The sequence below is a fragment of the Moschus berezovskii genome, chromosome 5 (genome assembly GCF_049115385.1).
Source record: "Moschus berezovskii isolate FMDL1 chromosome 5, NW_MosBer_1.0, whole genome shotgun sequence".
Classification (NCBI taxonomy): domain Eukaryota; kingdom Metazoa; phylum Chordata; class Mammalia; order Artiodactyla; family Moschidae; genus Moschus; species Moschus berezovskii.
Genome location: NC_142464.1, coordinates 96696913 through 96710881, shown reverse-complemented (window position 1 = coordinate 96710881; position 13969 = coordinate 96696913). Strand labels below are relative to the sequence as shown.

Here is a 13969-nt window from a genome sequence, read left to right as displayed (position 1 = left end):
ACAATTTCCAGTTCAAAAGCAAAAGGAGAATTCGCAAAACGTGCATTCATACAAAGAACTGCCCATTTATCACCATTTGATGAAAATGCGTGTGTATGTGTGTTGCATATATATACACATAAAACACTTGCTTGACTCATACATAAATAGCAAAGTTGGAAAAGATCAGGCTTTGAAAACTGGTCCTAGAAAATAGATTTATCCATGCCAATTTGTGTATGAATTTCTATACATATTTTAAATACTATAAGATTGATTATGAACAGGAGGTTCATTTTATTTACTTTTTTTCCAGAGAGGGTTTCTAACATTCATAGAAAGAACTGAAGTACGAAGCCATAGAAATTAACAATATTTCAATATACATCACACAGCAGAGTTAAAATCATCACACCAGCTCTTTTTACATCTCATTGCTACTGGTAATTTCTCCTAATTCTTCCACCGTTAATTCCTGTAAGGGCTTTTCAGCACTTATCCTACAAAGCACAATTTCCTCATGTGGGTTTTTAACCATCGATTCCTGCGCTGACAGATGAGATGTGTTGATGACCACAGTGTTTTTAGCTCTCAGAGTGTAGGCTTCCTTGGACTTTGCTCTTTTTTGGCAGAGCTGGAGGTGAAAAGCATCTTGGAAACCACGGCGAAAATTTTCATTGAAGAAACCATAAATGATGGGGTTGACGCTGCTGTTGCAGAAGGCCAGCCAGTGTGCAAAAGGGTAAATGTAGATATTGATGACCTGCAGTTCATTTGGAGACAGATCAACATAATCTGAGAGCATCATCAGGGTCCACAGGGGCAACCAGGAGAGAATGAAAAGCAGGGCCACGGTCAGGAGCATCTTAATGACCTTCTGCTTCTTCTTGGATACCACGTGCCACTGCTCCTGGTTCTGTTTGCCTGTGTGGGGCACTTTCCTCTTGAACAGTGAAATTCCAATCCTTCCATACATGATGACAATGAGGGACAGGGGAGCCAGGTAGATATTGGCAAACAGCACTGTGGTATAGATCCTCCTCATTTCCTGACTTGGCCAGTCTTCCCGGCACCAGTAGACTGGGCTAGTTTTATCCTGGGAGTTGAATCTCACTCGGTAATTTTTTTCTTCCTGTACATGTAACATTATTGCAGATGGGGACATAATGGCAATGGCCAGGACCCAGATAATCATAATGATGACAAACGCCGTCTTGATAGTGAACTTTGGTTTAAAAGGGTAGATGACACACCGGAACCTGTAATTAAAGGCAAATATCAGTGAAGGACTGCCTCATAACTCCTGGCTGAGTCATTAATTAAATTTAAGTAATTACAGTCTTCCATCCACATTCTCCCTAAAACGTAGAAAGTTAGAATTAGGAGAGAGGCATTATCTGTAATTAATATATGAGATTAATTTCATCTCAAAATATGAGTAAGAGGAGTATATCAGACACTATTAATAGTAAAAGTATTCAGGCTTCCCTGGTGGTCCAGTGATTAGGACTCCATCTTGCAGTGCAAGGGACACTGGTTTGATCCCTGGTCCGGGAGGATCTCACAGAGTGGCTGAGTTGGTGCATCACTACTGACCCAGCGCTCTAGAGCCTGTGAACCACAGCTACAGAACCCATGGGCCACAGCTACTAAAAGCTGCACACCTAGATCCTGTGCTCCGCAACAAGAGAAGCTGCTGCAACAAGAAGCCTGGGCATCACAACAAAGAGTAGCCCCACTCGCTGCAATTAGAGAAAAGCAACAAAGACCCAGCACAGCCAAAAAGTAAATTAAATAAATAAATACAATAAACCTTTAGAAAAAAGCATGGATATATGTACATGTATTTACAACTGATTCACTTTTCTGTATAGCAGAAATTAACATAACATTGTAAATCAGTTCAGTTCAGTCGCTCAGTCGTGTCTGACTCTCCGCAACCCCATGAATCACAGCACGCCAGGCCTCCCTGTCCATCACCAACTCCCGGAGTTCACTCAAACTCATGTCCACAGAGTCGGTGATGCCATCCAGCCATCTCATTCTCGGTCGTCCCCTTCTCCTCCTGCCCCCAACCTTTCCCAGCATCAGAGTCTTTTCCAGTAAGTCAAATCGTCGCATGAGGTGGCCAAAGTATTGCAGTTTCAGCTTTAGCATCAGTCCTTCCAATGAACACCCAGGATTGATCTCCTTTAGAATGGACTGGTTGGATCTCCTTGCAGTCCAAGGGACTCTCAAGAGTCTTCTCCAACACCACAGTTCAAAAACATCAATTCTCTACTGCAATAAAATTTTTAAAGATATAATAAAAATCTTAGTGTTAAGCAGCCCACATCGAATATTTAATATTCTGTTCTAGGGTCCTTTCCATAGGTTTGCATGGATTGTATCTTTAAGCCTTTTATGAGGAAAAGGCTTAGAAATGGTAAAAATTCTTGCCCATAATCACACATGATTGTTGCACATGTGGTTTGGCTCCAGAGCCCATATTCTTATACTGTCCTTCATGCCCTTCTGTGGTCCCCTCACATATGATCTGTGTGCTTGGACATGCAATTTTCTTTGGCCAGTAAGTTTACCATTAGCAAGCATGGTATAAGTGGAAGCATGAGTGATTTCAGCTATAAGACATAGAGTAGGAGAAACACACAGAGGCACCCAGCCAATTGACAGAGTTGTGGGAAGTACTAAACACTACTGTTTTGAGCCACCAACTATTTTGGTGGTTTTTTCCAGAGCTGTAAGAGTCTGAGAGTTTCCAATATGAGTTCTGTTTATACACCTTCCTGGTGTTCTACATCTTCTAAGGAGCATGAAAATTCAACATCAATATGAAGAGTAACACTGGTTCATTTTACTGCTGTTAATTTTTGTCTGTGATTCTTAATGTTATTATTGATATTCATTATGTTCATTATAAGATAACCATGTGCTCAGTCATTCAGTCATGTCTGACTCTTTGTGACCCCATGAACTGTAGCCTGCCAGGCTCCGCTTTCCATGGAATTTTCCATGCAAGGATACTGGAGTCGGTTGCCATTTCCTTCTCCAGTATAAGATAACCATACAATTATGCAACTGCATAACATATTTTTCAAAGTATTATCATCTATTGAATTTTCTTGGACTTTTGTGATGACTCTATAAAACTAAAATGTTATGAAACTTACTGTTTTCCAGATCTGCAGGTAAGAAAAAAGAGTTTTTAAATGGCTTAGAAGCAACCTAAACTAATTTATCTAATATCTTTATATAATGACTATTTAGCTTGAGTTTTGACTGCTCTGTTGTCTTTCTGTACAACTCCTTCAAAACATATGTAAGGTCTTGTTGTTTTTGTTGTTGCCCAGTTGCTAAGTTGTGTCCAGCTCTTTGCAACCCCATGGACTGCACCACGCCAGGCTCCTCTGTCCTCCACTATCTCCCAGTTTGCTCAAATTCATCTTCATTGAGTCTGTGAAGCTCTCCAACCATCTAATTCTCTGTCGCCCCCCTTCTCCTCCTGCCCTCAATCTTTCCCAGCATCAGAGTGTTTTCCAGTGAGTCGGTTCTTCATATCAGGTAGCCAAAGTATTAAAGTTTCAGCTTCAGCATCAGTCCTTCCAATGAATATTCACAGTTGATTTTCTTTATGATTGACTGGTTTGATCTCTTTGCAGTCCCAGGAACTCTCAAGAGTCTTCTCCAGCAGCACAGTTTGAAAGCATCAATTCTTCGGCTCTCAGCCTTCTTCATGGTCAAACTCACATCTCCAGAGGACTACTGGAAAAACCGTAGTTTGGACTGTATGAGTTTTGTCCACAAAGTGATGTCTCTGCTTTTTAATACACTGTTAGGTTTGTCATGAGGCTTCCCTTGTAACTTCCAAGAAGCAAGCATCTTTTCATTTCGTGCCTGTGGTCACCATCCACAGTGATTTTGGAGTCCAAGAAAATAAAATCTGCCACTGTTTCCACTTTGTCCCCATCTATTTTCCATGAAGTGATAAGTCTTCTGTCTCAACCTCCAAGTTTTCATCTAGTCTTTTAATCAGTGAATTCTCCCATTTCAGTTCAGTTCAGTTCAGTTCAGTCGCTCAGTCGTGTCTGACTCTCCGCAACCCCATGAATCACAGCACGCCAGGCCTCCCTGTCCATCACCAACTCCCGGAGTTCACTCAAACTCATGTCCATCGAGTCAGTGATGCCATCCAGCCATCTCATTCTCTGTCGTCCCCTTCTCCTCCCGCCCCCAACCTTTCCCAGCATCAGAGTCACTCACCCTTAAATTATGGATAACTTCATAGGTGCTGTTCTAGATATTTTTGCTCCTTTTGTAAACCAATTATGGAAACTTCAAGTATTATTTTTCCATGTATTCATTCATCAAATAACATATAATACCTTGTTATAGCAGGCCAAACTAAGACATGAATCATCTCTATTTAATTTTAAAATATGAAAACTTTACTAGTTTTATTTTATTACTGAACTCTTAGTGTGTGTGTGTGTGTATGGTTTCTCAAGTGGTGCAGTGGTAAAGAATGCTCCTGCAAATGCAGGAGACATTGGTTTAATCCCTGGCTCAGGAAGATCCCCTGGAGTAGGAAATGGCCACCCACTCCAGTATTCTTGCCTAGAAAATTCCATGGACAAAGGAACCTGGCAGGCCACAGTCCATGTGGTCACAAAGAATCAGAAATGACTGAGTGACTGAGCAGGCACATGCATCCACTCTTTCTCTCTCTCTCTCTCTCTCTCTCTCTATATATATATATAAAGGGATACATATTGTGGATACAATTTATGTATATATAATACATAAATATATATACACACATGTATACTATGCATATATATATATATAAATGGACATATTATAAATATAATTTTAAACAGATATGCCCAAATGTAGTAGATTACACATTTTTCACTGGCTAGGTAGAATAGATACAGACATGCTCAATTTTCTGGATTCAGCATTTGGGGTTGACCTACCTATCCACTGCTATTGCAACTAAAGTAAAGACAGAAGCTGCAACAGATATTCCCTGGACCAAGCCACTGATCTTGCACATTGTACTTCCAAAAGGCCACCCTGAAAGGGAAATGGAAAAGTTAGTCTTCGGAGAGATCATACATGTATATTTTAATTTTACTGAAATTTCAAAGAGAAAGACATGAAATTAGATGCATATAACTGTTTCCAAAAAGATCCAGGGAACAATCAATGTTTCCCATTATTTTCATTAATATATTCAGAGCTTTGTTTTTCAGTGTATTAATAATGTCAAAGCTTATACAGTAGTTTCAACATTCTATATGCTCTAATAAATATTTTGCATCTATTAACATATCTAATCCCCACAACAGGCTTGGAAGCTTTATTATTCACCTCATTTACATCTTTTTGATGTGTTTTTATATGTTTGAAGGTATTGGCAAGAAACTTAACTCTCCTGGAAGAAAATCTGAGAATACATTATTGATAGCTATACTCACAACATTAAATCAAAATATGACGCTCTTATTAAGTCCAGGAAAACAAAAAACATTTTATAAGGGAAAAGGTTGCTATCATAGTACTCTACATGGTTCAGCAGGGGTAAGGTACATATAATAATAGGAATGCATACCCTAAATATTGATTTAACAAAAAACAATGATATGCTCATATTGAGAGAATGAGGGAGGTAAAAAATGAATGCATATTTGTGGCTCTAGTATAAATGTGTCTATTGGCATTTATACCGAATTTCAACCAGTCATGTTGTTTTTCCAATTTCACATTCAGACAGTTTCTATGGATTTATATTCTTTTGTCCTAGTGCTGTCAGAGGAGTTTGGTGAGGGAAACTATCTCTTGGGGTAGAAGAGGATAATGAGAACTAAACTGCATCTTCTGCAGTTGGATAATATATTAGAATAAAAACACGTTATTCAGAAATATTATAGTAATTACCCAAAATAAATGCAAAAATGCTGAATGTGGCTGCCTCCTGGGAATAGGAATCAGGGGTAGGAAAGGGAACTGTATATGAAAAAAACTTAACTAGTAATTTAATTATAGATATTTATGGGGGACATACTGAGATCATTTCTTAAGTTTATTGAGACAACAATTTTTATCAACTCTTTGTCTAGCACATCTTAAAAATGTACATCATTAATAAATATTGCTTTTAAATGACAAGCGTCATGGAAACACAAAATTTATGTGGTATATTATGATAGAATAGCCACTCTAAACAGTCCCTGACTCCCACTTCAGAGAAAGGAAAGAAACAGAAATAAATTCTTAAGAGAAATCTACTTTTCAGTAAACTTATGTTGAATGCCATAATGGAAAAAAACTGTGATATGACTTTTGTTATTGTTGTTTAGTTGCTCAGTTGTGTCTGACTAAATAGCAGTAACAACAAACCACACCATAGTTCTTTCCCTTTTATGGCATTCAACATCAGTTTACTTTCCAGGCAAGATTACTGGAGTGGGTTGCCATTTTCTCCTTCAGAAAATCTTTCTGATCCAGGGATTGAACCCACATCTCTGCATCTCCTGCATGGCAGGCAAATTATTTGCTCCTGAGCCACCACAGTAGCCCCATGATATTGTTTGATCTAAATACTTTTTATATTTTCTTATACAGATTTGGAATATGAGTATCTTGAGTGCTATTCATTAGTTAATACAACAAATATTTATTAATCAGGTACCATGTACCAAAACTCTACCAGGAGATGTAGATACACCGTTCCCATACTTCTGGGGTATATAATGTGATGTTTTGTGCTTGGTCGCTCAGTTGTGTCCAACTCTTTGTGACACCATGGACTGCAGTCCACCAGGCTCTTCTGTCCATGGGGATTTTCCAGACAAGAAAACTAGAGTCGGTTGCCATGTCCTCCTCCAGGGGAATCTTCCCAACCCAGGGATTGATTACAGGTGGATTCTTTACCGGCTGAGCCACAAGGGAGGGACATAAAGTTGTGTTCAGTTCAGTTCAGTTGCTCAGTCGTGTCCAACTCTTTGTGACCCCATGAATCACAGCACACCAGGCCTCCCTGTCCATCACCAACTCCCGGAGTTGTGTTAGGAAGTGGTAATACGGACCCTCTAGGGTAGCACCCGAACCATTGTTTATGTTGCACATGTAAATTACTACTCCATGAATGAAACTACCACTTTGTGACATATCATTGGTCCTGCTGCTTGCCTTCCATCAAAAACTATTGGAAATCTCCCAACCACCAGGGAAGCCCAGATAATCACAAGAGGGTCTAAATATCTATTTTCATTATATCGAAGACACCGTATTAATGGAAACCACACTTAGCAGTTCTTTGAGCTTTACAATCCATAATAGTCTCAGTAACATTCCTGCCATACTATATGTGCTCAGAGCTGCCAAGGAAATTCAGTCTTCAGTAAGAAGTGTCATCATTCACGGATGACCTTCAGTGAACTCTATAACAGCCTCCACATCTCATCTCTGTCACTTGCTTTAGTTTTCCCCATAATCCTTTTTATTCTCTGACTATTTCTATAGCTTTTTGTTTGTTGTTTTTTTAATCCTCCTTTATAATGTAGGCCTCATGAAGACAGCTACTTGGAGAAGTTCTTGGAACTCCATAAATGTTTGAAATGAATGGATGACTGTACCATGGCTGCAGGGATATGGGACAAATATTTTTTCATATTATATTTGAACTGTACACAAAAGAACATAAGTGAAGTGACTCAACTGTTTGTGACCCCATAGACTGTAGCCCACCAGGCTCCTCCATCCATGGGATTTTCCAGGCAAGAATACTGGAGTGGATCAACATACCTGCTATAATATTGTCCAGCAGCGTGATAGGCATACAGAATATACCAACTAGTAGATCACTTATGGCCAGGTTCAAGATGAAGAGATTAGTGACTGTGTGCATATGTTTGTTCCTCATTACAATGAAGCAAACCACTGTATTTCCCACCATGCATAGCAAGAAGATCAAAAAGTAGGAAATAATGAAAATCGCTGCCACTTGAGGCTGGTGAAGATAGTAGTTCACATAGGTGATATTGATATCTGAGTACAGATCATGTGTTGTGTCATTACTCCAAATGTAGTGCCATCTTTCTGTAGAGTTTGAATCCCACTCCTCACTCATGATGGACCTGAACAAAGGAGAGGCAGAAAAGAAAAACATGGTTAAAAATCAAGAGAATATAAGCTTAAGAGAGCTTTAGAGAGATGCTTTTAAAATTCCATGGAATTTTGACGGACTTTCTATAAGGACCCCTGAGCTTCTCTGATGGCTCAGTGGTAAAGAGTCCACCTACCAATACAGAAGATGCAAGAGATGTGGGTTTGATCCTTGGGTCAGGAAGATCTTTTGGAGAAGGAAACGGCAACCCACTCTAGTATTCTAGCCTGGTGGGCTGTAGTCCATGGGGTTGCAAGGAATCAGACACAACTGAACAAATACACACACACACACACACACACACAATGACACATAAGTTTTGCTTAAAAGGGCTTCCCTGGTGGCTCAGATGGTAAAGAATCTGCCTGCAATGCAGGAGACCCAGGTTTGATCTCTGGGTCAGGAAGATCCCCTCCTGAAAGGGAATGGTTACCCACTCCAGTAATATAAATGAGTTATAAATCAGACATTCAAATTATTAGGATTCTAATCAAGAGCATTTGAAAATTCCACTTTGTGCTACAAGTAAAAATTATTATTATGTCATAGTTCCTTGATATATTCTATATTATTCACTTCTTTACCACACTTTCTATCCATTTGCAAAATTTCAAGGGAAATCCTCCAAAACTCCTCTTTCTCTTGCCTTCAAATATCATAACCTGTCAAAATCTACTTGTTCTAACTAACATGCCTTGAGTTTTCCTGATATTTGAGTGAGATGAAATGTATACATCTTCAAAAGTTGCATTGAAAAGAGCTTACTGTATTTTCCTTATTCTGCTTTGACAGTTAATTGGATATTCTTTTTATATACTTCTGTATGTAGACATAGCCACAAAACTGAATTTCTTAAAATAGGTCTGGGTTACTTATCTTGGTTTCACATAGCATACTTCAATTCACATAGTATTTATTCAATAAATATTTATTTAAAATATATATATCTTAAGAAAGACAAAAATCAATGGGTGTCAGAGGTGCCTGGTAACACTCCCAAGTTTGGTGGTTTATTAGAAAGACTCACAGGACTCAGCATATTGTGTTTGTGTGCTAAGACACTCAGTGGTGTCTGACTTTTTGCGACTTTATGGACTGTAGCCTGCCAGGCTCCCTCTGTCCATGGGATTTTCTTTCTTTTTTTTTTTTTTTAATTATTTTATTTTATTTATTTTTTTGTGACTTTCTCAAAATTTATTTATTTATTTATTTATTTTTATAATTTTTTTTTCTTTACAGTTAAAAGTATTTTTATTAAAAAAGCACAAATGCAAAGAAATGAACAGAGGAAAAATTATGCGTCGAACCTGGACTGGTCACTTATGATAATATACATGCTACAATTCCATTCTCCCCAATCATTCCACCTTCACCCTCTCCCACAGAGTCCCAAAGACTGTTCTAAATGCCTATGTCTCTTTTGCAGTCTCTTATACAGGGTTCAGGTTACCATTTTTCTAAATTCCATATATATGCGTTAATATACAGTATTGATGTTCTTCTTTCTGGCTTACTTCACTCTGTATAATTGGCTCCAATTTCATCCACCTCATTAAAACTGATTCAAATGCATTCTTTTTGATGGCTGAGAAATACTCCATTGTGTATATGTACCAAAGCTTTCTTATCCATTCATCTGCAGATGGACATCTAGGTTGCTTCCATGTCCTGGCTATTATAAACAGTGCTGCAATGAACATTGGAGTACATGTGTCTCTTTCAATTCTGGTTTCCTCGGTGTGTATGCCCAGGAGTGCGATCGCTGGATCATATGGCAGTTCTATTTCCAGTTTTCTGAGGAATCTCCACACTGTTCTCCATAGTGGCTGTACTGGTTTGCATTCCCTGTCCATGGGATTTTCCAGGCAAGAATACTGGAGTGAGGCTGCCATTTCCTATACACCAAACCCAGGGATTGAACCCGCATTTTCTGCATTGCAGGTGGATTCTTTACCACTGAGCCACCTGGGAAGACCAGCATATAGTGTATTCACAGCTAGTTTTATTGTAGCAAAGGGACCCCAAGCAAAATCAGCAAATAGAAAGGCACATGGAGTAAAATCTGCAGGAAACCAGGCACAGGGTTCCAAGAGTCCTAGCCCAGTGGAGTCTTACCGGACAAGCTTAATTCCTTCAGTGATGATTTTGACAAGTGTTAAATGTTGTCTAGGAGGAAGGCTTATTACTCAATTTCAAGGTTTTTAGAGAGAGAGATCATATGGGCAACTTCTTTTAGTAGGTGTCAAAATTCTAGGCTCCCAGATGGAAATTAAATGGGCAGCATGAACTATGTGATTGTATAAACAAACTAGGCACAGTGAACCACTTACGGAAGATTTGTATCAAGATAGGGAAGTATTTAGAATTTATTTAAATTCCCAGACTCCAATCCAGCTTGCAAGCTGGGCCCTTCTAAAGACAGCAGACTCAGGCCTACTTGTTAACTCTTTTCTACATGCCTTGTAAATTGGATAGAATGTTATATGTGTCCTTAAATGAAAATCAACTTGACACTGGACATGTACGATGGAGCTCCCATATTTGTGTTTTTAGGAGTAGCTGAATTGTTGAGGATAAATTCAAATGTCTTTACAGGTAGATAATCAGACCCCAGTTTGCAGAAGACTGAACCATTTAGTGACCTCATTATCACTTAGCATTTTTTTAGTCTTTTACCAAGTACATCATATTAGGGGAGCATGTCTATTTTTGTCAGTGCTACATATATGTGTAATATATGTGTTACTTACTTCTGATACTTGACTTTGGATCGTTTTTGTATTTTAGGTACAGGGAAGGGTAAACAAGTGTTTTACTAATATAAAATAACTCAAGGAGGATCATTTTTCTCCAACAGCTCCCATTATTTTGCCATTTAATTTCTTCCCTTTCCTCAAATTTTTAAAATTCATCTTTGCTTTTTTGTACTTCATATTCCTAAAGTTAGATAAAAACCGGAAGTGAAAAGCAAAGTAAGCATGGATCGGGTGAGGGCTTGGAGAAGAGAAAAAGAAAGGAATTTGAGTAGAACCAACTGTAGGCTGCTGTACAAATTCAAGCTGAGAAAGTCTTTGGGGTCCAGAGACACATTGAGAAAACCTACCAGCTTGACAAAAATCATTTTAGTTAAAGTTTCCAAAAGAAAAGCTTTCACACAAATATTTAAATATGTTTGTACCTAAGGCAAGGAAGCACTTTAAATACAAATGAAAAAGACATGAGAAAAATGTAAGAAGCTAAGAGTTACTAATAAAAAACATTTTTCTGTGGATTCAGTTAGAGCTGGCAAACATATGGGTAGAATATATTATAAGATGTAATGCTTTATATTTACACATTCTTTTTTCTTATAAGCAGGATGAAAGCAACCATGTGTGTCCAAAGCAGATATGCATCCATAATGTATCTGTTGAGATTAGAAGGTTAGGAGGATTAATATGGAATCTTCCAGTGTATTATATTAAACTACATGTCAGTCATTTAAGACAGAAGAGCCTCTTTTCCTCTTATTCCAATAGATTTTTTTATTTTATTTGGATAGCTTGGATCTTAGTTGTGGCACAAGGGATGTTTAGTTGCTGCTCATGGACTCTCTAGTTGTGATGTCTGGATTTAGTTTTTCTAAGGCTTGTGGGATCTTTGTTTCTGACCAACCAGGGATCAAACCCATGTCCCCAGCTTTGCAAGGCATATTCTCAACCAGGGAAATCCCCCAATAGATTTTTGATAAACTAAAATCATATTTTGTTTTGGGGGCCAACATGGATTTCACTATTCCTACTATTGTTTTGCTAACTGCAAAATAGCATGCAAAATGCAATACAGAGAGTCAAACAAAGAGTCTGTCATTTTAAGTGTTATTTTCTCCTAACATTCAATTATAAAATTTTTGTACATAAGGTCAGAACTTTGACCATTAGATTAACCTATGCTAAAGCTAAAACTGCAATACTTTGGCCACCTCATGCGACGAGTTGACTCACTGGAAAAGACTCTGATGCTGGGAAAGGTTGGGGGTGGGAGGAGAAGGGGACGACAGAGAATGAGATGGCTGGATGGCATCACCGACTCTGTGGACATGAGTTTGAGTGTACTCCGGGAGTTCGTGATGGACAGGGAGGCCTGGCGTGCTGTGATTCATGGGGTTGCAGAGAGTCGGACACGACTGAGCGACTGAACTGAACTGAACTGAACTGAATGTGACTTTGGGAACAACATCATCACTCATAGAATTACTATAGTGAAGTGGAGAAAAGTCAGATCCTGATTTATCTCAGTGTAATACATCAGGGACAACTACTGTTTGCTATTCATGCTTCGGGCATCTTTCTTACTGGGCACTTAAAAGTTCCATAGAGTTGATTGAAAAGCTTTAAATAAAATGTACCCCTGGTTGAACACCTTTAAAACTAAAATTATTTAAAGTATACTCTGTGAATCATATTCATTTCTAGATGAAATAATATAAGGAGTAAGAAACTTTGAGTATATCAGTTTGAGGAAGACAAATTTACACATACTGATGATTCAGCAGTTTCAAAATGCTTCATTGAAAATTTATAATGTCTTTTAACAGAAAGTCTAAATGTTACAAGTTAGAACATACATGTTAAGTAGATAAATTGTAAACATAAGCCATTTTACCAAAAATTAGTCTTATATTCTCTATTTTTACATGGGAAAATACCTGATGAATAAAATACCTGGTTGTGAGCTTTCCTTTTCATTCATTCATGTTCAATTCTGTAGAGAAAAAACAAGAATAATAGGATAAATTTCATGAGTTCCATTTACAGTCCTGTTATGACAGTTTATTCAGACTCATCTATAGGAAGAGTATCTAGGTCATTAGGAAGAGAAGTCAGGAGAAGAAATGATTTATAATTTTTTTTTCTTCTTGGAATTATAATTGCCAAAACACTGACAGTAGATAGATTACTCTGCAAAATGGAATGGTTGGATAATATCATTTTTTTTTTTTTTTGCTTATTTGTATTTCTCAACTTTTTTCCTTTCTCAATTTTTTTCCTATTTCCAGATTTTTTATAGTCTGGAAAAAAATGCTTCCATATTATTATCTGAATTCATCTGTACAGAATAAAACCACTTGACATAGCTTACATTCCTCTTATAAGTTCACAGTAGTAATAAGTCATATGTTGTTACTGTTGTTTAGTTGCTCACTCATGTTTGACTCTTTTGCGGTCCCATGTAGCATGCCAGGCTCCTCTGTCCATGGGTTCTCTCTAGCCACGAATACTGGGATGGTTTGCCATTTCCTATGCCAGGGGATCTTCCTGACCCAGGGATCAAACCCTCGTCTCCTGTAAGTCTCCTGCATTTCTGGCTATAAATGGTGTTCAGTTCAGTTCAGTTCAGTCGCTCAGTCATGCGACTCCATGAATCACAGCACACCAGGCCTCCCTGTCCATCACCAAATCCCGGAGTTCACTCAAACTCATGTCCACAGAGTCGGTGATGCCATCCAGCCATCTCATCCTCTGTCGTCCCCTTCTCCTCCCGCCCCCAACCTTTCCCAGCATCACAGTCTTTTCCAGTGAGTCAACTTGTTGCATGAGGTGGCCAGAATATTGGAGTTTCAGCTTTAGCATCAGTCCTTCCAATGAACACCCAGGACTGATCTCCTTTAGAATGGACTGGCTGTATCTCCCTGCAGTCCAAGGGACTCTCAAGAGACTTCTCCAACACCACAGTTCAAAAGCATCAATTCTTCGGCGATCAGCTTTCTTCACAGTCCAACTCTCACATCCATACATGACCACTGGAAAAACCAGAGCCTTTACTAGACAGACCTTGGTT

General features: G+C 38.5%; 1 protein-coding gene across 1 annotated transcript; it reads right to left on the bottom strand.

The window, feature by feature from the left end:
* Positions 1-403: 403 nt before the first annotated feature.
* NPFFR2 (neuropeptide FF receptor 2) lies at positions 404-12880 on the bottom strand. Its single transcript, XM_055435307.2, has 4 exons — positions 12837-12880; positions 7789-8120; positions 4956-5055; positions 404-1238 (listed from the first exon to the last, which is right to left on the bottom strand). The coding sequence occupies exons 1-4, from the start codon at positions 12878-12880 to the stop codon at positions 404-406; spliced, it is 1311 nt and encodes a 436-aa protein (XP_055291282.2).
* Between the last annotated feature and the right edge of the window lie 1089 nt (positions 12881-13969).

Bases quoted from the DNA above. Each gene is read 5' to 3' on its own strand.
- NPFFR2 (XM_055435307.2), bottom strand. From the start codon at position 12,880: ATGAATGAAAAGGAAAGCTCACAACCAGGTATTTTATTCATCAG. The intron at 5,056-7,788 runs GTATGTTGATCC...TTTCCCTTTCAG, and splicing joins GCTGGACAATATTATAGCAG to GGTGGCCTTTTGGAAGTACA. The intron at 1,239-4,955 runs GTAGGTCAACCC...CTTTAATTACAG, and splicing joins GTTGCAATAGCAGTGGATAG to GTTCCGGTGTGTCATCTACC.